The sequence below is a fragment of the Capra hircus genome, chromosome 2 (genome assembly GCF_001704415.2).
Source record: "Capra hircus breed San Clemente chromosome 2, ASM170441v1, whole genome shotgun sequence".
Classification (NCBI taxonomy): Eukaryota; Metazoa; Chordata; class Mammalia; order Artiodactyla; family Bovidae; genus Capra; species Capra hircus.
This window is the reverse complement of record NC_030809.1, coordinates 99,900,698-99,922,186: the sequence shown is the minus strand read 5'-3', so window position 1 is coordinate 99,922,186 and position 21,489 is coordinate 99,900,698. Positions and strand designations below refer to the sequence as shown.

The 21,489-nt window shown below is 40.9% G+C and overlaps 1 protein-coding gene across 6 annotated transcripts in view; it reads left to right on the top strand.

The window, feature by feature from the left end:
• Positions 1-11,267, top strand: part of ITGB6 (integrin subunit beta 6) — a 142,353-nt gene extending 131,086 nt beyond the window's left edge. For 5 of the 6 annotated variants that reach the window (XM_013969416.2, XM_013969411.2, XM_005676064.3 and 2 more), the window contains 2 exons: positions 2,154-2,320; positions 9,117-11,267. In XM_013969416.2, the coding sequence (XP_013824870.1) occupies positions 2,154-2,320; positions 9,117-9,215 (266 nt within the window). In that variant the 3' untranslated portion in view covers positions 9,216-11,267. 6 annotated transcript variants of the gene reach the window in all.

Here is a 21,489-nt window from a genome sequence, read left to right as displayed (position 1 = left end):
ATAAATTAATTTTAATAATATGTTTTATTTAATCCATTACATCCAAAATCTTATGTCAGTGTACAGTCAATATAAAATTGTTAATGAGATATTGTACTTTTTTTCTTATCAAATTTTCAAAATCACTGTGCATTTCACACTTAACACAAAGTCTAATTCTGAAAAATCACATTTCTAGTGACTATTGAGCTATAGCCACACGTGACTGGGCTACCAGATTGGTAGTATTAGAAATTCAGCACCTTAGAATTAGGTGCCGCACTGATCTGGACTCAACAGACAAGCCTGGATGGCACACAGTGATAGAGAAAGCCTTTCCTCCTACCTACAACATGTCTTCAGTATGAGCATCTCAAGAGATACCAAAGAGAGTATGGAAAGTGGAGATTTCTTCTGTGTAATACCTGCTCTGGAGGCTGGGCCAAAATCCTCGCTTGAGAAATGTTTAATTCCCAGTGACTCTAAATGCTTAAAATTATTATCTCCACCAGGCCATGCCCGCTCCTCCTATATTTATTGCCTACCAGAAAGCCCTCCTAATTCATGTCTGGCTTCAGGGTCTCAGCGAGCTTCATTTTGCTTCGAGCAAGAACGTTCTATGCTCCACCCCAGACATTTCATAGTCAAAGATGTAGCCAGTATATATTCTCATGGACACAGGCTTGCCACTTTCTTTGCAGGAGTGTTGCTAACCTATTAGAAGCAGCCATGGTTCATTTGCTATTCTAGAAACTGTCTTTAGATCTTCGTACTGTAGTAGCTATTTCATTAACTCCTCTACTTCTTTCTGCCTAATCACCTTACATGGCTTTTTGGCTAAAGAACAAAACTGTGTAAAGCCAGGCGTCATGCTGTTAGAGGGTCATTAGTCCCGCTCAAATTCAGATCAGCTATAGATCTTACCTTGAAAGCAGCATGACTCGTCCTGTGTGTATAACTCTCCTTATTAAATATCTAAAAGCAATAAGAGTTAGGATAAACTAAGCATGATTCGTTTCCTCCAGAGATGCCATGAATTTGCCTCACTTCTTGCAGAGGGAGGCAGATATTTAATGATAATTTTTATGGGGATTTTTTTCCCATGGTAGCAGAGGGAGAGCTTAATTATAATGCTTCATTAAGAAATGTATCATCTCCCAGGCTTATTGCAAGTATTATTAGTCATTCTGCTGTCAATGAGAGAAGGTACTGTATAATTACAAAATTGTATCAGTATCATCAATAGAGTCAAAATAACATTTCATAGAATGTTTGAGTAGAAAGGACTATACAGAACACCTAATTTCTCAAACTTCCCTGGAGATAAGAATCACTTGGGATATTTTAATAATAAAGAGTCTGTGGCTTCATCCAAACCAACTGAATCAGAATCTCAGGGGATAGGTCTAGGAATGTCAGAGGTGGGTTTAATAAGCATGAGCACCTGGGCTTAATCTTATCAGGAAGGTAAGGGAACACTGAAGCCCCACACCTTGGTTTTACAGACGAGGGCACTGGGGCTCAGAGAGATGGAGAGATTTAATGGATTTCAGGCAGGTACTGTCCATCATATGGGAATGGAACCCACCTCTCCTGAACCCAATTCAGGAATTTTCCAAGACATCAGGGCACTGCATTAGAGTGAAAATAAAACTGAAAGTCATGACTACTTTCTGTCTATATGTTTTAAAAGGAAGAACAAGTAGTGTACTTCTCGGGGGTAGGTTGTATTTAATTTTGAGTGTAATCTCTTATACAATTCAAGAAAATCCATGAAAAAGTGTATATGTGTGTACACATTCCATTTCTAGTTTGTCTTATACTCAGAAGAGGTCATCTTTAGTAAACTACAGTCTTTTCACTGATCCTTTAAATACTCCATGTGTATTAATTGTCACTCTTTTGAATTTTAATTCTTTTTGAGTCAGTCGTTCAAGTGTATATCCATTTGCTTTGAATAATCAAGTTCTTACTTTATCTTTTGTTTTCTTTGAAGAAATAGGGGTATCCTTCAACAAGTAACTTGTTCTTTAAAATTCAGCAAAACAAAAGAGATTATTATCTTTCCTCTACTGGAGAAAAAGTATGGTTTGAAAATTTAATGAGAGGTGTTTTCTCTGCATCAGAACATTAATTGAACAATCTCCTTAATGTAATTTTCTTTGTTTTCACAGACTGTCCAAAACCTCCAAATATTCCCATGATCATGTTGGGGGTTTCGCTGGCTATTCTTCTTATTGGAGTCGTCCTGCTGTGCATTTGGAAGCTCCTGGTGTCTTTTCATGATAGGAAAGAAGTTGCCAAATTTGAAGCAGAAAGGTCAAAGGCCAAGTGGCAAACGGTATGCGCACACCTAAGGGCTAGCTGCTGCTTGTCCTGAGGGAAAGAAGGGGTGTTGGATTTCTTCTGCACTAAGAGTTAAACTGTCGCTTTCTTTCTCTGCTCCTCTCACCATGTCCCCAACAGCTGGTTTCTGTTCTGCTTTGGGGACAAAGGGACCTCTGTCCATTATCTGGAACTCAGTCCTCACAGCATTCATTTGTCTCTCATTGCAATGAAGATTTCCCCTAAAGAGTCTCATGAAACTGCTTATACTGTTAGCTACTTAGGAACATCAAGGCAACACATTTTATTCTTTACCACCAGAAGGTTCCTGCAGGCCCCATTTGACAAGCATACATGCTACATCTAAACATTTCCATAAATCGGCTGTTAGAGCTAATGGAATAATGTTCAGGAGTAGTATGACAGTTCATGCCAATTTCCGTGGAAATACTCATTACTCATAATAGGTTAAAAAAGTAAGGCAAGAAGACTTTTAAAATACCATCCTGTTAGCTTTTCTGAATAGCATCCATTTTAAACAGCTACCTGGGGAGGGGGGGAACACTCCAAAGTATCGACTTTTAAATATATGTACTCAGTAGATATAATTTATGTGTCTTCTCTTCACAGTGGGCAAACACAAAACAGGACTCCAATTTTCCGTGTTTCTTTTCCACAGGAGAGATAATTACATTTCTAGAGGCCCATAGAAACAATTTCATGGTTTTAATTTCATCTCTCTCTCTCTAATGGTGTGTCCAGCTATCTGATAGCAATTACCTTACACTGCTGATTCTTAAAACCATGATATCACTGGAGAAAATACAGGCAAATGCAATACTCCTTTGGGTTCATCTCCCCAAACAATTGATGTTAACGCTTTTTTCTCTAGTTCTGTAATGATATCTTCCGTACCTAAAGCAAATAGAATTTTCTGTTTTAGGTACATTTATCCTAATAAGGGATGTTATATCTTATGCAGTTATTTTGAAATAAATATAAGATATGGTGCAGGGCAATAGACCATGAAAATTTTATCTGCTTTATCTTCCCATTAAAAATACCTTTAGACGCAACAACCAAATGCAATGTATGGATCTTGTTTTGATCTTGATTTGAGCACTCTAATATATATTTTTTGACAACTGGAAAAAAGTATAGACCTGAGTATTAGACTGATAGCAAGAAATTATGGTTAATTCAGTTAGGTAGGAAAATGGCATGAGGCTTTGATAGAAAATAATTAAGGTTTACAGTAAAAAAGAAGTGAAAACTGGGTTTGCCCTTCAATAATTCAGCCAAAAGAGAGAGAGAGGAATAGCTGAAGTAACTGTGGCAAAATCCTGATAGCCCCTGAATCTGGGTGATGGGTCCACAGAGGTTCACGATACGACTTTCCTCTGCTTTTGTGTATGTGTGGACTTTTCCTAATTAAACAAAATCCTTAGTAATGTAAAATGAGGATTTGCAATGAAGATATAATGTTTCTATCTCTAATGAGGTAAAAATGTAACCTGACAAGTTAGTTTGGTGACTTAGAGCCCAGTACTATGAAGCCAAATTACTGAAGCAATTAACTTCACCTGACTCCCTGGCCATAAATGTTGTTTTTAACTCTCACCAACTGTCAAGAAAATGGCTGGAAGGGATCAGAAGGCAATTGGGTTAAACAATGTGACTAGTGTGTTCATGTCAATCTCAAACCCCCAATCCATCCCTTACCCACCCAACCCATTTCCGCGGTCACCATAGGTTCATACACACTACTATTGAAAAACAGGTAACCAACGAGGACCTATTGCATATAGCACGGGGAACTCGATTCAGTATCCTGTAATAACCTAAACGGGAAAAATTTTTGGAAAAGAAGCAAACAAGAGCATGATTAAGTTAGTACAAAATGCAACAGCAGTAGTTAGTTGAAAGACCACGAGCCCTAGGCAGCAGTCTTGATACTCCCATTTTTGAACGTAAGAAAATTGAGGCTCAGAAAGGATAAGAGATTTCCCAAATTGCTGCTTTATGATGGAGCTGAAATCCTAATTGCAGCCTTTTCTTCCAAGCACAGCCTTGACCGTCCTAGAAATAATAGGCAGGTGTTCTGAAAACAAGCACTTGGGCAATTATATGATGTGTATCTGCTAACCAGCACTTCTTCATGTTCTCCTACAAAGGCATGAATCCTGACAAATGATTAATATCTTTAAAATAACATTTTAATTAACAGTTAATTTCCCCCAAAACATGAATTGTTTTCCCTTAGGATGTAGAACATGACTGAAATTCAAATGCTGAATTTTTGTTGTCTCTTCACCGAAAGTGGAATTAAAATATGCATTAAACAGATAAAAGCATAAATGAAAAGTATTATTCCCTGTTAAAATGAGTTTCTTTGAATAACAAATGTTTGATGTTCTTGACTAGATAATGACTAGGTCATAATTATTCACTTGGATGCAAAAGAGGTTTAATTCAAATTATTCAATTCAAATTTCACTAATATGTCCTATTTGAAAAAAAAAAAAAGAAGAAGAATGCTGCTCCGTGCATCCATTTTGGGGTTTTTTGATTTGATTTTGTTTTTATCTAAGACCTTTTGCCTCTTGAAGAACTGAATTTGGTCTTCAAGCCCAGGGGATCTCAAGGGACAACAGTGGGATCTTCCAACCCCTAGGCCCCCATTAGACTCTAAAGGTGATAGAGCTCTGGATAAGAAAGAGCTTTGTTCTTGCCTCCTAAAATATTTCATTCATCAACTATAAAGAAAGGTTACCTCTTATTACACTTTTAGAAATGCCCCCCATCCATAGTCTTTATGAAAACACAAAGGGAAGATATTTAAATCCATTTTTGATTAGACATTTTTTCCTAGGATGACAAGTCATTAACTAAAGGCGAAGAACGTTCGGTCTGACATTCGTTACAGTCACGGATTGATTTTGCACTGTGCTAAGCAAATCAGGTCTACATTTGGCAGTTAGGCAGTCATTAAGGCAGCTGTGGGTCATGACAGACAGCTTTCTTATTACCACTTTTTCAAGCTTAAAAAATGTGCCATTATATTTGTAAAATCCACAGCCTAAATTAGCACCGCCCAGAACTCCTGGGGGAGTCAGCCTAGTGACTCCAGAGGGTTGGAGGAAACCTGACCTTGTTTAAACAGTGCAGGAGGGCAGATCCATTGGAAATGGAGCCAGACACAAGCCCGTGTCTCAGCTGGAAATCCTAGGCAGAGAGGCTGCCACTGGCACGGCACTAAAGGAGGCAGTGCTGGGCATCACCCCACTTCCTCCTGCCAACAACATTTTATTTGAACTCATCCTTCTGAGTTCTGATCATCGGCTGCGGCCAGCAAAAACTCTACTGGCCCGCATCAAATGTACTTGCTTTTACCCTAGCTTTAAGCTTCCACCTTACCCTTGTACTATGTTGGGATCTGCTTCGTCCACCACCCCTGTTGGCATGCCCAGACCCTATGACTACCTTTGCAAGAGACCTCCCCCCACCCGCCCCCGCCAAATATTGTAAACTTTAATAAACAAAGTTGCTTCAAAACATAGAAAGAAATTTGCGCAATCCAAATGAAACATTCAACAAAATATCTGCCAAATAGCATTGTGTATCCAGTCAATTGCAACTCAAGTCACCTCCTTTGTTGTGCGTATCAGCTGTGTTTAGTGTGAGATGTGGGATGCCTGACATGATCTGGGATGGGATCCACAAAAGAGCTCCTAGTCCTACAAGCTCTGCCCTGGCCCTACTCACAGCTTGTTTCCTCTTACACAGCGTCTGGTTTCCTAAGTCCCTCAGTTCCTCCAGGACAGTGCCCCACCCATTACTCCCAGCCTTCACATCTCATTTTCTCCCATCTTTCCTCTTCAGTCAAGTCCCTTATTCTTCTGTACCCAACTTAAACTTACTAGTTTGCAATTAAATTAATCTCTTAAATTTAATAGAATTCCACACATGAATTTCGTTTGTGAACAAGACTGCTTGCATCTAAGACCACATCCATCTGCCATATACCCTCCAAATCTCGAGTTCTTATTGCAGTAGGACTAAATAAGGACTGGAGAGTTCTCATGATTATCCAAGCTGACCTCAGGAGTAGAAGCAATATAGTGACTTGGCCTTCACTCGTCACCCACCACCAGGGAACCTCTTCTTTATTTGCCCTCATTACTGGGATAGCATCTCTCTGCAAAGGCACATGGACAAAGGTAACATGTTGCTCAGTCAGAGGTAGGCCACTGGCTCTGGGCAGCACAGAAACAGGTGCAGCTGTGATTCCTCTTCACAATGAAGATACTGCAGTGCATCCAAGGGAAACAAGAGGGAGAGGCCAGAGAATGGTTTTCAATTTTATTCAGTTCTTCTGAGAGCTGAGAGAAATGTACTGAGAAAGCAAATACAATTGCATTGTTGTTTGTTTTTTTTTTTTTTCAAATCTATGCCTAGAAAATGCTACTATCTCTGCCATTCGGGGGATAAGGAGACCAAAGTATAATAATTTGGAGGGTCAGAGGTGGCACCCAGACTCCATACATACTCAAAAATGGATTTGGAAATGCTGTGCTGATTCCCAAAGCCCAGAAATGGGGCATATTTTTAGCACCCTATCCAGGACCTTAAAAAAAGGAAATTCCAAATGCAAATAAGTTATATGTAAGTAGAACTGATGCTGAAGCTAAAGCTCCAATACTTTGGCCACCTGATGGGAAGAACTGACTCCTTGGAAAAGACCCTGGTGCTGGGAAAGACTGAAGGCAGAAGGAGAAGGGGACGACGGATGGTTGGATGGCATCACTGACTTGATGGACATGAGTTTGAGCAAGTTCTGGGAGTTGGTGATGGACAGGGAAGCCTGGTGTGCTGCAGTCCCTGGGGTCACAAAGAGTCAGACACGACTGAGCAACTGAATTGAACTGATGAGAAGCAGAATTTTTTGAGCATTTACTATGTGCCAGGTACCTGCTGAAGTACGGTCCTCATGGACCAGGTGGGCACTTTGGTAATCCCTCTTATGGACGAGAATACCAAGATTCAGAACTGCTTAAGTAAGGTTACATGGTAGAGCAGGGTTAGAACTGAGGCTTTCTGAAGCTAAAGTCTGCATGACCAACCTTGGGGAATGGGAGGGAAGGAAATGTTCCTTATCCAGACATTGCGTGCCTGCATGGAACAATGAAACTGAAGGAGAGAAGTTGGAGGCTCAAGTTGAGCATTTATTCAAACACCTAGAGAGCTTTGGGCTGTCTGGTCCCAGTGTTGGCCCCTGGGCACACATCTACAGTCCAGACAGAGCAACTGAATTATCCAGGCTTTGCACACAACCTTTCTACTGCCCTGGGGGCAATGCTGTTTTGCCCAATCCTCCTGGGGACCAGTACTCTGTCATGAGCCCGGCATCCCACATGCCCAGCTCTTGTGACTCTCTCCTTCCCACATTGTTATTCTCTAGCAAGGGAAAGCCACCAAATTCTTTTTACTGTGTACTAGCAGGTGTTGCCTGGAAAATCCCATGGACGGAGGAGCCTGGTAGGCTGCAGTTCATGGGGTCACGAAGAGTCAGACACGACTGAGCGACTTCACTTTGACTTTTCACTTTCATGCGTTGGAGAAGGAAATGGCAACCCACTCCAGTATTCTTGCCTAGAGAATCCCAGAGATTGGGGAGCCTGGTGGGCTGCCGTCTATGGGGTCGCAGAGTCGGACACGACTGAAGCGACTTAGCAGCAGCAGCAGCAGCAGCAGCAACAACAGCAGCAGCAGCAGGTGTTTGCTGTCCCAAGAAGCTAGTTGTAACTCCTTCTGAATTTTGGTTTCACTTTAGCAAGATTATTTGTGCCCTAGTTTGATGCTTCTCATCATCTCAATGCATTTCTTAAAGGTGGAATACTATGTCCATTTCTTAAAGGGGGATACTTTTATTTCTTTTTACCTTTTTGTTTTGTATCGGATTGCAGCCGATTAACAATGTTGGGATAGTTTCAGGTGCACAGCAAAGGAACTCAGCCATGCATATACATATATCCATTCTCCCTCAAACCCCTTCCCGTTCAGGCTGTTACATAACCTTGAGCGGAGTTCCCTGTGCTATACAGTAGGTCCTTGTTGGTTACCCGTTTTAAATATAGCAGTGTATGCTTGCCCATCCCAAACTCCGGACTATCCCTTACCCCAACCCTCCCCCCAGTAATCATAAATTGGTTCTCTAAGTCTGTGGGTCTGTTTCTGTTCGGTAAACAAGTTCATTTGTATCATTTCTTCCTAGATTCAGCATATTAGGGAGATCATACAATATTTCTCTTTCTCTGTCTGACTTCACTCAGTGCGTATGTCATTCATCTTTGTATGCTTCTAGCAGTTCACTTTTCCCATTTTTATCTTTCACATTTTACTTTTGGGTCACCTGTTGGTTCATTCTCTTCATTTGACAAATTCTGAGTGCCTGCTGTGGGCTAGTTGAACTGTTTTCAGCTCTGGTAAAACAGCAGCGAACAAAGCAGCCATTTTTTGTTCCTTGTGCATTTCCAAAAATCCAGGATTTAGTGCATTTCCAAAAAGGGTAAGATTTTTAGGATACAGAATTATTTTTCATAATAAAAAACAATGAAGTAAAGTATATATTTTTAAATGCTAAAAGTATGACATATCAAATTAATCAAAATTATTCAAATATCTTCCAAGATAAAGCCTAACTTTCTTTTTCTAATCTGTAATGTACACCGAAATTATTTAGATATATTAAAACGGTGTAGTAACAAAATATACACATACTTTCATTTGAACCATTTTTTTTTCTTTTTTAGGGAACAAATCCACTGTACAGAGGCTCCACCAGTACCTTTAAAAATGTAACCTATAAACACAAGGAAAAACCAAAGGTTGATCTTTCCATGGATGGATAGAACTACTTTATGCACAGACAAATTTTGTTTCACTGATATGAAATGTTATTGCACTATTTAATTTTTCTCTTTTTGTTGTTTTAAGGTTGGTTTAAGATAATAATAGGTCATTGGGAGATCAGTCATTTTCTGTGTGAAGGTTAGAGATGATGTTGACAGTTTCAAAATAAGAAGAGAGATATCCTTAGCATGGGGTGACTTTGGGGATCATTTCAAAAATACTAAGTCTGTTGCATTAATGCCTCAAAAAATCATCAGAATGATTTGTGAAGGCCTGATTTGCATTTGAAAAATGTTTGAAATTAGAATCTCATTTATTACAGAAATACAGCTACCTGAAGTCTTTGTCTCAGCAAAGTCACAAATCCATATGCCACATTATATAGTCAAATTTGCCAACGAATTCTAAACTTTTAGTAAATCTGCCCTTTCCTAAAGGAAGATTTTTTTCTTAACCAATGAAAAAATGAGATACTGACTTTTACTTAAGCTATAGGATATAGTTCTCCTAAAGATGCTCCTCATGTAAGAATGAAAATGAAGTATTAATAATTTCTACAGATTTGAATGTCCCTAAAAGTCAAATATTTTTTTGTTTTACAGATGAAGAAAAAGTAATTTATAGATTAGGTAGTCACCAGTAAAAAACAAAAATAACAGGCCTATCATTAGATTATGTTTAATGGCCTGAAAAATAAACTTCTACAATCAGTTTCCCTATTGACCCTGAGTTTTCAGACTTCCTCCTTCTGTATTTCTCAACCCATTTAACTCAGTTTCACAGTCATGTAAACCCTGTAAATTTCATATGAAAGTTTTAATTTCTTGTCAAAAATTTTAAATAGTGAGATAGCTTATTCAAATTGAGCTCCAATAACACAAAAGGACCATGCATTAAACAGAATAAAATTTTTAATGGTTTAAACCAAACATATCAAGAATACACAAGTCTCCTGTGAGTAATAGGCTTACCTAAATCTGTATTCTTTTTCCATTTGCATAACCCAGCTTGCATATTTCAGATGCATATGGTGAATATGCTACTTGAAAAAGTTGGATTTTACTTGCAAAATACATGTGGGTAATTAGGGATCCACAGGTTAATTGAAAAGATGAACTCCGTAGAATATTATTCCTTATAGTTAATACTGCTTCACAAAGCACTTTCATCTCATTGATCCTCAGAAGGAAACTAAGCCTCAGAGAGTGGGTGGAACTGGTCTGGAACTGAGATCTTCTAGCTCCAAGCTGCTGCTTCTTTCCACAGTGTGAGACTGACTCTTATCAGTAAAATGATAGAAAGATTTTGTTAGTTAAGTGATAATTGCCATTTGTTTGAAAATGTAGTGGCTAGACAAATAGCACTTAAACTACTGGAATGTAGATGAGGTCTTGTACTTTTGTGCAATGTTTATTACCTTTGAGAAAATTGTAATGTGAAGCCTTTTACTAGGTGAGTAGTTCATTAGGTAATGGAGGCTTCATGTTTCTCCACTGAACTGGCACAGAATAATCTATGATAAGTCTCTCCCATTCTGTCAGAGAGTTTGGTACACAATTTGCTCACTTAGAGACTTATTTTTTTTCAGGTTTCTAAATAACTCAGGTAAATTAGACACTTGGGGAGTATACAGTTATACTAAAAGAATTACTAAACAATCACTTGGGAAACCTGAAGGGCTGATGTACCCATGCATTCCTGACTGAAGCCCAGGGTTGGTGGGAAATCTCAAGCAATAAGGAAGTTGCGATTCCAATGACACAACGGTGGTATTCATCTCTACGTGTGATATTTTTGTATTACTACTAGAATGGATTTTAGGATATATAAATTTCCTTTGTGTGTATATTGGGGAAGGTAGAAAAAAATCTGCTATTTCTCTGCATCTTGTTTTGACCCAAGGCTGGACCTTGCAGAGGTCAAAACATTAACAGTAGTACTTCTGTTCACTGAAGAGTTATGTTACATGAAGATACAATGGTGTTTTTTTTGTAAGTTGCTTTATTGTATTTTGCATTGACATAAATAAACATCATAATTTAAACAATGAACCTTAGATGAATGATAATTCCTTTTCTTTACCTGGCACAAAACCCTCTTCTTGGATTTCTGTATTCCTGGGTGACCTGTTCTGACCACTTTGCTGGTCTCAGCCAAGGAGAAGAGCAGAAAGAGGCAGCCACTGAAGGCAGGAGACAGCAGAGTGTCAGCTGTAATCTGCTGCAAGTTTATAATACTGACATCACAAGGTTTTTAAGCAGGTCTGGACATTACCCCACATTGTGTAAAATCAAGTTCTTTAGAGTAAGTGTGTGTGCTGAATTGTGATTCTCGCCCCCAAATTCACAATCTGACGTCTTAATCAGAATATGGCTGCACTTGGAGCTAAGAAATTTAAAGAGCTGAGTTAAAATGAGGTCACTCTAAGCTGATATGATTGGGGAAAGTGAAGGTGAAGTCGTGTCCGACTCTGCGACCCCATGGACTGTAGCCCACCAGGCTTCTCCATCCACGGGATTCTCCAGGCAAGGATACTGGAGTGGGTTACCATTTCTTTCTCCAGGAGATCTTCCCGACCCAGGGATTGAACCCAGGTCTCCCGCATTGTAGGCAGACGCTTTACCGTCTGAGCCACCATGGCGCTCAGGAGAGGGGCCTTGGAAGAACCTGCCAACAGCTTGCTCTTGAACTTCTAGCCTCCAGAATTGTGAGAAAATTTCTTCTCTTTAGGCTCCCCAGTCTGTGGTACTTTGTTATGGAAGACCCAGCAAACTAACAAACAGTCAGGTAGTGCTGTCTTCCTGAGCATCCATCTGTAGACTTCATGGTGTGATGCTCATTTCTCAAATCAGAAAAATTAAGCAGAGAAGGACCAAATGCTCACAAAGGAAGTCAGCTTAGAAAAAGTCCTTTCTCTCAGAAAAAAGACCCCTTCTTTACAAAAAGACAAGGGAACTCAAGTTAAGCATGCTGATATTCAGAAACAAAACGCTTCTTGTAGACTAAAGGCCAGATGTCTGGAAATCTGGAAACTGTTCCCATTTTGAATAGTCCTGAGAAAGTCACTTTTCTGCTTAGTTTTTCCCATCTGTAAAATGGTAGCAGTGCCTGTCTCTTCTAGCACCTATAACAATCTCTGATACATGGTAGGGGCTCAATGAACTCATTCAATCAGTTTTGTTGAGTACCTAATGTATGCCAGACATATTTCTTATGATTATGGATTCAGCAATGAACAAAATAACCAGTCTCTATGCTCCCAAATCAGGAAGCATAGAGGAAAAAATATCAAATATATGTATTTCTTTATCCCAAACAAGTAAATATACACTATCAGGGTACTGATCCAGTTTATGTACACCCCAGAGCCACTTGGCTCTACCTGGACCCCCACGTCTAAACTGAGAGTCGCCCCAGCACCAACCCACACAGTCCTCTTGGGGGTAGAGCCACAGTTTTCCACTAACTCACCAGGGGTCAAGGGCCACAGCAAGTCTTGTGCCCAAGTCCAGAGTGGCAGCTGGACCTGGGAGAGAAAACAGAAACATTAAAAGAATGTAATAGTTGGTCGATCTGAACTGAGCTGTTAAGGGGAAGGGAGAGAGATGCTTTCCCGGCTAGGTTTGAGGAAGTGGCAGGAAATTTTGGGAAAGAGAGACAAAAAAGTCTTTGTGGAAAGTGACTATGTCTGGGCAATACTGAGAATGAAGTACATGGGGGTGGGAGCAGTTAGATATTCTTTTTTAATTGGAGGGAAATTGCTTTATACAGTTGTATCGGTTTCTGCCAACAACAACCTTTAAAAGTATTCGTCCTTTTGGGCCTGCTGCTCTCTTGATGAAGGCAGCCTGCAGGGCTCCAAGGCAGGAGCAAGAAGGCCCAGCTCCTTGAGAATCTCAGCAGAGTTTGCATGGTATGTAAATCTGGCCCATGTTTCCCCTTGTCAACACCAGAAACAATCGCCCCAAAATACTCCTGTGAAACCCACCAAATGGAAGACTCCGAATCCCCCAAAGCAACCAAGAGTCTTCTGAGTTGCTCTCTTCTTCGCCTCTCCATATCCATTTCTTGCAGAACTTCTTGAAGGGACAAGATACTAGAGAAGCAATCTCGCCAATATTAGTCTTTAACCGAGGGAGTAAGTTGATCTCTCCAAAGGGTAAGTATATTTAAATATTGCTCATTCATAATGATTTCATATCATCCTCATTTTATGGAAATTTAAACTCCTTATTCAGAAGGAATAAGAAATAGGAATTGAATGAAACATGGTAAATAGACAGTCTTATTAAATTTCACTGTACAGCAGCAGATTCAACACAGCTAAAAATCAAGGAAACTTAAGTGGCCGGGACCTCTTTTACTAGGTCAGCTGGGCTAGGATGCCCTGGTACTAAATGAGTGAAGTTTTGTATGAGGCTTCAGTAGTCAGAATAGTGGGCAGTGGTTGATAGTCCTGCTACCTGGACCAAGACATAAATTCTTCTGAGCTGTGGACTGTGGGCTGTTAAATGCTGCCTTTCTTGTGCTTGGGAGGCATTCAAATGTGAATCGCTCTAGGCTGAGTGAAGGTCAAATATCTGATCTTCAGTTCTCCCCCACTTGACTGCACAACCAATGAGAGAGGAGCATAAGCAACTCGTAAATTTTTCCTCCCTTTAGCTTGTCCTGAAGCCAGACCCTGGGAGGCACAAATGTGACTCACACACACTCTTTGGTGTCATGAACAACTTCAAGGCTTTACAAATCCCACCAAAGTCAGTTTGAAATTTCAATCTATTCCTTGTGATTTCTAAGTACACATTTAATGAGGAGACTGACTGCTCAAAAAGGATATGCTTTCTCAGCCTGAAATGTGTTTACATTCATGATCCTTGTGTCGTAGCCAACCTAGTTCCAACTCAACAACAAAAGACAGTGCATCATGAAACTCCATTGTCTGTCAATAACTGACTGGGGAAAAAGTCACTATGTATTTTTCCCTGTTTCAGCTGGCTTCACTAGACCTACTACTGATGCATGTGCCTGGAAAATCCCATGGACGGAGGAGCCTGGTAGGCTGCAGTCCATGGGGTCACAAAGACTCGGACACGACTGAACGACTTCCCTTTCACTTTTCACTTTCATGCACTGGAGAAGGAAATGGCAACCCACTCCAGTGTTCTTGCCTAGAGAATCCCAGGGATAGGGGAGCCTGGTGGACTGCCGTCTATGGGGTCGCACAGAGTCAGACACCACTGAAGTGACTTAGCAGCAGCATACATACATATATATTTCTTCTTTACTTTAATACATGTACCTTACCTGGCTTACAAGGCTTCCCTGGTGGTTCAGCAGTAAAGAATCCACTTACAGTGCAGGAGACATAGAAGACATGGGTTCGATCCCTGGGGTGGGAAAATCCCCTGGAGGAAAGCATGGCAACCCACTCCAGTATTCTTGCCTGGAGAATCACATGGACAGAGGAGCCTGGTGGGCTACAATCCATAGGGTCGCAAAGAATCAGACACAACTGAAGCAGCTGAGCACACACACGCAGGCACATCTTACCAGAAACATCTATTATTTTAATTGAGGTATTGTTTATTTCTTATTTTAATAGATGTAACTTACTAGCATTACATAATTTGTATTGTTATTAAAAATAGGTAATACCTACTGTTCCAAAAGTTTTACATAGGCTAACACATTCAGAGCCCACAATCATCCTATGGAATGGTATTACTAGTATCTCCTTTTTTGCAGATAGTAAGTAACTTGCCCAGGTCATGAACTTAGCAAGCTTTGAAGCCAGAATTTGAACGCTGGATTTGGAATCATGCTCTCCTGTCTTACAAATCCCGTAAGGACATAACGACAATGAAAGTCATCATTCATTGATTATTTACTATAACCAGCATTATGTAAAGTTTATTATGCATCTTACTGTGTCTAGTTCCTGAGAGGTTGTATTGTTTTCTCCACTTTACTAAGAGAGAAACAGCTGTTCAGAAAACTGAGGATTGCCCGGGGTTACTAAATTTATAAATGCTCAGGGCAGGGTTTGGACCTGAGATCATCTCACTCCAATGCTTCAGTCTTAAAACACCATACAATCCTGAAGGTCACTGACAGTGCTTACCTTGGGCTCAGCCCACTCCTCTGTCCTCCCAGTAAGTCACAGCTACTAATCCAAGCCTGGTAGGATAGGTCTCAGAGTTGCTTTCCCAGATGTAATCATGGATTTTCACTGAACTACGTAGGCTTACCTACAGGGTGATGATAAACCTAGCTGCAAAGTAAAGCGCTTTCTTGGGCATGGGGCTCTAACCTGCGAAGTTAGCAAGGCTGAGTGTCAATGTGAAGCACATAGAGCTCAGTTCTCCTTCCAGAGCCCTGCCTGCCACCTTTTAAGTCAGATGCCTCAGAGGTCTGCCACTGTGCACACGGAGGTGGCATCCACATCAGGAGTTCTGGAGGGAAAGTTTAGGTCTTGGAGGAGGGGTCTTAGCATGGCAAGGAAACTTCTGTCAGCAGCCAAGACTTCCGAGTCCGCAGGTGTGTTCCCTGAGAATGGCGGTGCTCCATGCGTAGGCGGACTTGCTTGTCTGACGGGAGGGCCCCGTCTTTCTCTAAGTCCTCGCTGAGCGCACGCACTACTGTTCTCACGGGCCCTGCTGCCCTTGGGGCTGTTCTGGAAGAAGTCAGCACCTTCAGAGCCCTTGTCCAGCATCCCCAAGGGCCCTGCCTCCTGGAGGAGACAGAGACTTAGAGGGGAAAGTGGCCAGTGCCTCCCTTTGCTAGCTAATTAGTTCCAAAGGAGAGGCAGAGGTGGAGATGGGGTGATGGAGGTGGCAGAAGTAGCCAGAAAATGATAATGCCTGCGACTCTCCAGTATGGGTAATTCTGAAGCTCTTGGCTTTTATTTTGTTTTGTTTTAAAGAAGCAAGTAGTGATACATGTTGTGATTAATCTTTTAAATATTAAAAATGATAACTACCATTTGCTTAAAATTTCTTTCAAGAGTTCTTCTTAGGTTACACCGTTTAAAGTGCTAGAATTCAAGTTGTAATCACCTTTATGAAATGTCTTACAAAAAAACACTTTAACACTATTTATAAACTTAACAGTTATTTCATAATTTTACTGTGTGATTAATAATTATTATTTCATACTTTTTAAAAATAAGAACTATGTCTTTTTGTCTTTGTTTATTTATCTCCTTTCGTAATAAATTACAATATTCTCCTATGTTCTCTGTGTGTGCATGCTAAGTCACTTCAGTCGCGTCTAACTCTACAACCCTATGGACTGTCACCCTCCAGGCTCCATGGGATTCTCCCACGTTCTCTACAGAATATTACTAGTTTTATAAACACCGCAATGGGAAATGAAATTTTAAATTAAGCAGACTATTAAACATATCTTGCATAGTTTTGGTATATTAAACATCTACTTCATGGATTTCAAGAAGTGTGTCAGATTTTGCAAACTCTTCTACTAAGAAGATAGACTTGGAGAAGAAAAATAGAAATAAAAGAAAATTAAAAGTACTGGGCATAATAAAAGATATGAATCTGTCATAGAGGCAAGAAAAATACACAAAGCTTTTCTTTCTGAAGCTTTCTTGGTCATGTTCATTGTTTGGCTTATCCAAATCTAGTTTTCATTTTAAGAGATAACCAACTTATGCCTTACTAAAATTCCATGATTCATTCAAAAACTTGAAAATGATTTCAGTTCCACGTGGACACAGGAAAGGATACACAGTAATTTTTATGTCACAGTTGCAAAACAACTTTCTAGGCACTCAGTGTTACCATTTACTATCCTATACTTAGATGTAGGCAGTAACGGGATGTGAACATTTACTTGTGTTTAACCTCACACACTTCGAGTCCACAGGGAAGAGACAACGATCTGACAGGTACTCCTGTCCTCACCCCGCTTCTGTTTATCACCACTGCGTGTATTCTTACCTATTTCCTGGAGTTGTTGTGAGAATTAACTGAAACAATACATTAAAGTAGTTGACATAGACACTCAATAAATGTGCAGTAAATGATAGCTGGATTCAGTCACTGAGTGCCTCCAATCATCACTTTCTGTCAAAAAGAACAGAATAGCCAAGGCCGAAGTCCAGGTATAATTAGGGAACTGAGGAAGGGAGGAGGCAAAACAGACAGCAAGTTTCCAGGAAAAACACATGAAGCACGTGAAAAAGAATAACATAGAAAAGTCTCTGATACCACGAGCTAGATAACGCAAAGCAAGTATCAGATTGTAACCAGAGAATGCTGGTTCTAGGCACATGACGGGGCAGCTTCTTAAGCCAGCTCTTGAAAGAATTCTGTGTAAGCTGAAGTCTGACCTGCTAAACCCTGAGGTCTATTGAGGGGGGCCCCTTTGAGAGGAGAAGATCACAGGAGCAGCCTCCAAATGCCAAAAGAAAGATGGGCCCTGTTGGTTGGGAAGGCAGAGCATCCAGCTATGGTGCAGAGGTGAGTGGATGCAGTGAAACAGTCTCGGTCAGGGCTGGGGCAGAGAGCAGAGCCAGGAGCCTGGCAGCAGGAGGGAGTGCAGGGGGTGATGAAAGCCTGGGGGGGGTGCCGGGGAGGGGTCTGGAGGCTCATACCCAGCTCAGGGGGTCGAGCTGGGGCAGTGTTCCAGGCCTGGGTGTGGTACCCTGCAGGCAATTGCCAGAAGGAGCCCCACTAAGCTGCCATGGGGCATGCAAGGTGCCCCCCTTCCCCGAGGATCCCCAGATACTAGAAGTGAATATGAGCCTCAGAAGAGGTCCCGTTAGTCTTCCAGACACCATGGTGAAGAATAGCACCTATGAAATTCGGGTCTGAATGTTAAGAAGACTTTACTCATAACCCACTGGGTGCTGACACTTGGAAGGTTTGGGACTCAAAGGACTGACATATCTGCTATGAAGGGAGAAAATGGAAAACATTTTCAAGCAACATTTCTCAGATTAACATTGCATACCCTTAGAGGTCATTGCTTAGTTCTGAAAATAATTTCACAGTGAGGTAGTCCTTTCCCTAGCCAGTCCCCAAAGAGGGACAGCCCAGAAAACAAATTGCAGGCTTTTCTGAGAAAAAAGCAGGCAGTGGGGAAGATGGAGGGTGTTGGGAGAAGAGGAATAATGTAGGTCATGAGGCCTTGCAGGCAAAATTAAGAATGCTAATAGAAATAACAAGGTCACAACTATTTATGATAAACAATGACCACAAGTGACAGATTTTCAGATTTTATTATTTTTTTTTTTTAAGAAACTCAAGCTAACAAGCCAGGACCAGTTCAGATCTGGGTTTAACCTTTCTTGAAAAATAATTGCTCTTACTAATAAACAGGAATTTGCCTGAATAGAAAGCACAAGTCAAAACATAGAAAGAAAGATGAGGTGGAAAGAGATGCAAATTTTCTATGGCTCACCTAGATGAGTCACACAACCCCCTCAGGGAGTACAATTACAGGCAGAGGACCAGAGAAAAACCAGAAGGCAGAGTGTTTCATCATGCTGGAGGGAGTGGAACTGTATAGAAAGTACAGTCAAGCTACCTGGCTGATCTGGTTTAAGCACAGCATCCCTTTATCTAACAACTGATATCCTTTAACACAGCAGAGGGCAACTGTGCCATCCCCAGAGGTGGAAGTTAAATTACTCTGGAAGTGAAACTAGCAAAAGTCTGCACAAATGATGATTAACCTCCTGTAGAAATCACCCAAGAGACCATATTTGAGTAAGTGACTCAGGAAAATGTAGACATTCACAGATAAAATTAGTAACTGGTTCAAGACAGTGACAGTACTTTCTCTTCTATGGTCTAAGCAATGCTGATGGAAGGCAAACAGTCTTCGTGAAGACTAGGAAAGAAGGGTGAAGGGTAGCCCTGGTCAGTGTTTTTCCTGTACTGCCTAAGGTGGATGGATGGACCAGAAGTGGTGGGCGCAGGCATGCATGGCCTGAAGAGGGGTGACTGCAGGAGTGCGGGGCCACTCATCGGGCTTCTTAGGATGAACGCCTAGTGCAGCCCCTTGTCCTTCAAATAGCATTACTGTGAAGCTGGATGAAAATCCGATATCCCAATGTCAGAATCATTCATAAAATAAGACTATCAGTCTGAAGTATTCTTCTTAAATAAAACACAGACATTGATTTTTCTTTAAATTTGTTATTGGAGTGTAGTTGATTCACAATGTTGTGTTAGCCTCAGGTATATAGCAAAGTGAATCAGTGATACATATGCATATGTATTCACTCTTTTTTAAAAGATTCTTTTCCCATAAAGGCTATTACAGAGTACTGAGTGAGGTTCCCTGTGCTATACAGCAAGTTCTCATCAATTATCTGTTCTATATATGGTAGTGTGTATATGTCAACCCCAGTCTCCAAATTCATCCCCTGGTAACCAAAACCCTGTCCTCCACATCTGTGACTCACTTCTGTTTTGTAAAGAAGTTCATTTGTACCCTTAAAAACAGATAGTTTAGCCCAGGCACAGTAATACGCTTCTAAGATTTTACATCTAACTTGGCTGCTCAGATTTGATTGGTTGGTGTTTTCTAAGTTTATTCATTGGTTTTGAAATCTACTCATTTTAGCTAACTGTGAAATACATTATATACTAATCACAAGCACACATACACAACCAATACTCCTTGGGAAAAAGCCAAACAGAGTTATGAGCCAGTGAAAAAAAATGTTACATACAGATTTCTAGACTTCTTCTGCTAGTCTTTTTTTCCTGTCTCCTCTTTCTCCTCCTCTAAAGCCAATTTAGAAAGTGAAGAGGGACTAAAGAGCCTCTTGATGAAAGCGAAAGAGGAGAGTGAAAAAGTTGGCTTAAAGCTCAACATTCAGAAAACGAAGATCATGGCATCTGGTCCCATCACTTCACGGGATATAGATGGGGAAACAGTGGAAACAGTGTCAGACTTTATTTTTTTGGGCTCCAAAATCACTGCAGATGGTGACTGCAGCCATGAAATTAAAAGACGCTTACTCCTTGGAAGGAAAGTTATGACCAACCTAGATAGCATATTCAAAAGCAGAGATATTATTCTGCCAACAAAGGTCCATCTAGTCAAAGCTATGGTTTTTCCAGTGGTCATGTATGGATGTGAGAGTTGGACTGTGAAAAAAGCTGAGCACCAAAGAATTGATGCCTTTGAACTATGGTGCTAGAGAAGACTCTTGCGAGTCCCTTGGACTGCAAGGAGATCTAACCAGTCCATAATAAAGGAGATCAGTCCTGGGTGTTCATTAGAAGGACTGATGCTGAGGCTGAAACTCCAGTACTTTGGCCACCTCATGTGAAGAGTTCACTCATTGGAAAAGACTCTGATGCTGGGAGGGATTGGGGGCAGGAGGAAAAGGGGATGACAGAGGATGAGATGGCTGGATGGCATCACTGACTCGATGCACATGAGTTTGAGTGAACTCCAAGAGTTGGTGATGGACAGAGAGGCCTGCCGTGTTACGATTCATGGGGTTGCAGAGTCGGACATGACTGAGCAACTGAACTGAACTGAAAGCCAATTTGGAGGTCAAATGTAAATGTGAGAAAAAATATCCCTTAAATTTTTTTTCTTTTACTTTCAAAAAAGATGGACTAACAGGGGCAAACCAGATTTACCTTCCCTCCTGCCAAAAAAAAAAAAAATTATATATATATATATGAAACTTGATTTTCAAGGCAATGGACCCTGGGCATTAAAGGATAGTTATCCCTGAGAGATAGGAAACAAGAAGGTGAGTCATTGTTGAGTTTGCAATCTCTGTATTTGCCTACCTCCAGACCAAAGAAAGAGCCTGGGTTAATGACAGAGACATCAGTGGTTTAACCGATGGGAGGAGTCTGACATGTCTGAAGCAAGGTCTTGGAGCAACACCCTCAACAAGTGCATCAGAAGGTGGACAAGACGAGGCGGCAGTCTTTGCCACCCCAGGGAGAGGGAAATTGACACCAGGTTGGCTCAGACAGACCAACAGGGGAGCATGCCTCTCACTGACCCTTTGATAAACCGTCATAGTAGAGAGAGCTCTCAAGTATGCAGGCAGTTTCTGACTAGACTTTAAGACTGAATGGAAAAGGACAGTCAGGGTGTAGGTAAGGCAGGGGATGTGTGAAGAGCAAGAGAACGGCCATCTTGGGTGGCCTGAAGTTACAGGCCTGCAGTTCTCCCGACTTACCTAATTGGCATTTGTAGAACACTCTACCCCATAACAGAAGAAAATGTGATCTTTTTAAGCACATATGAAATACTTAGCATAACGGGCAG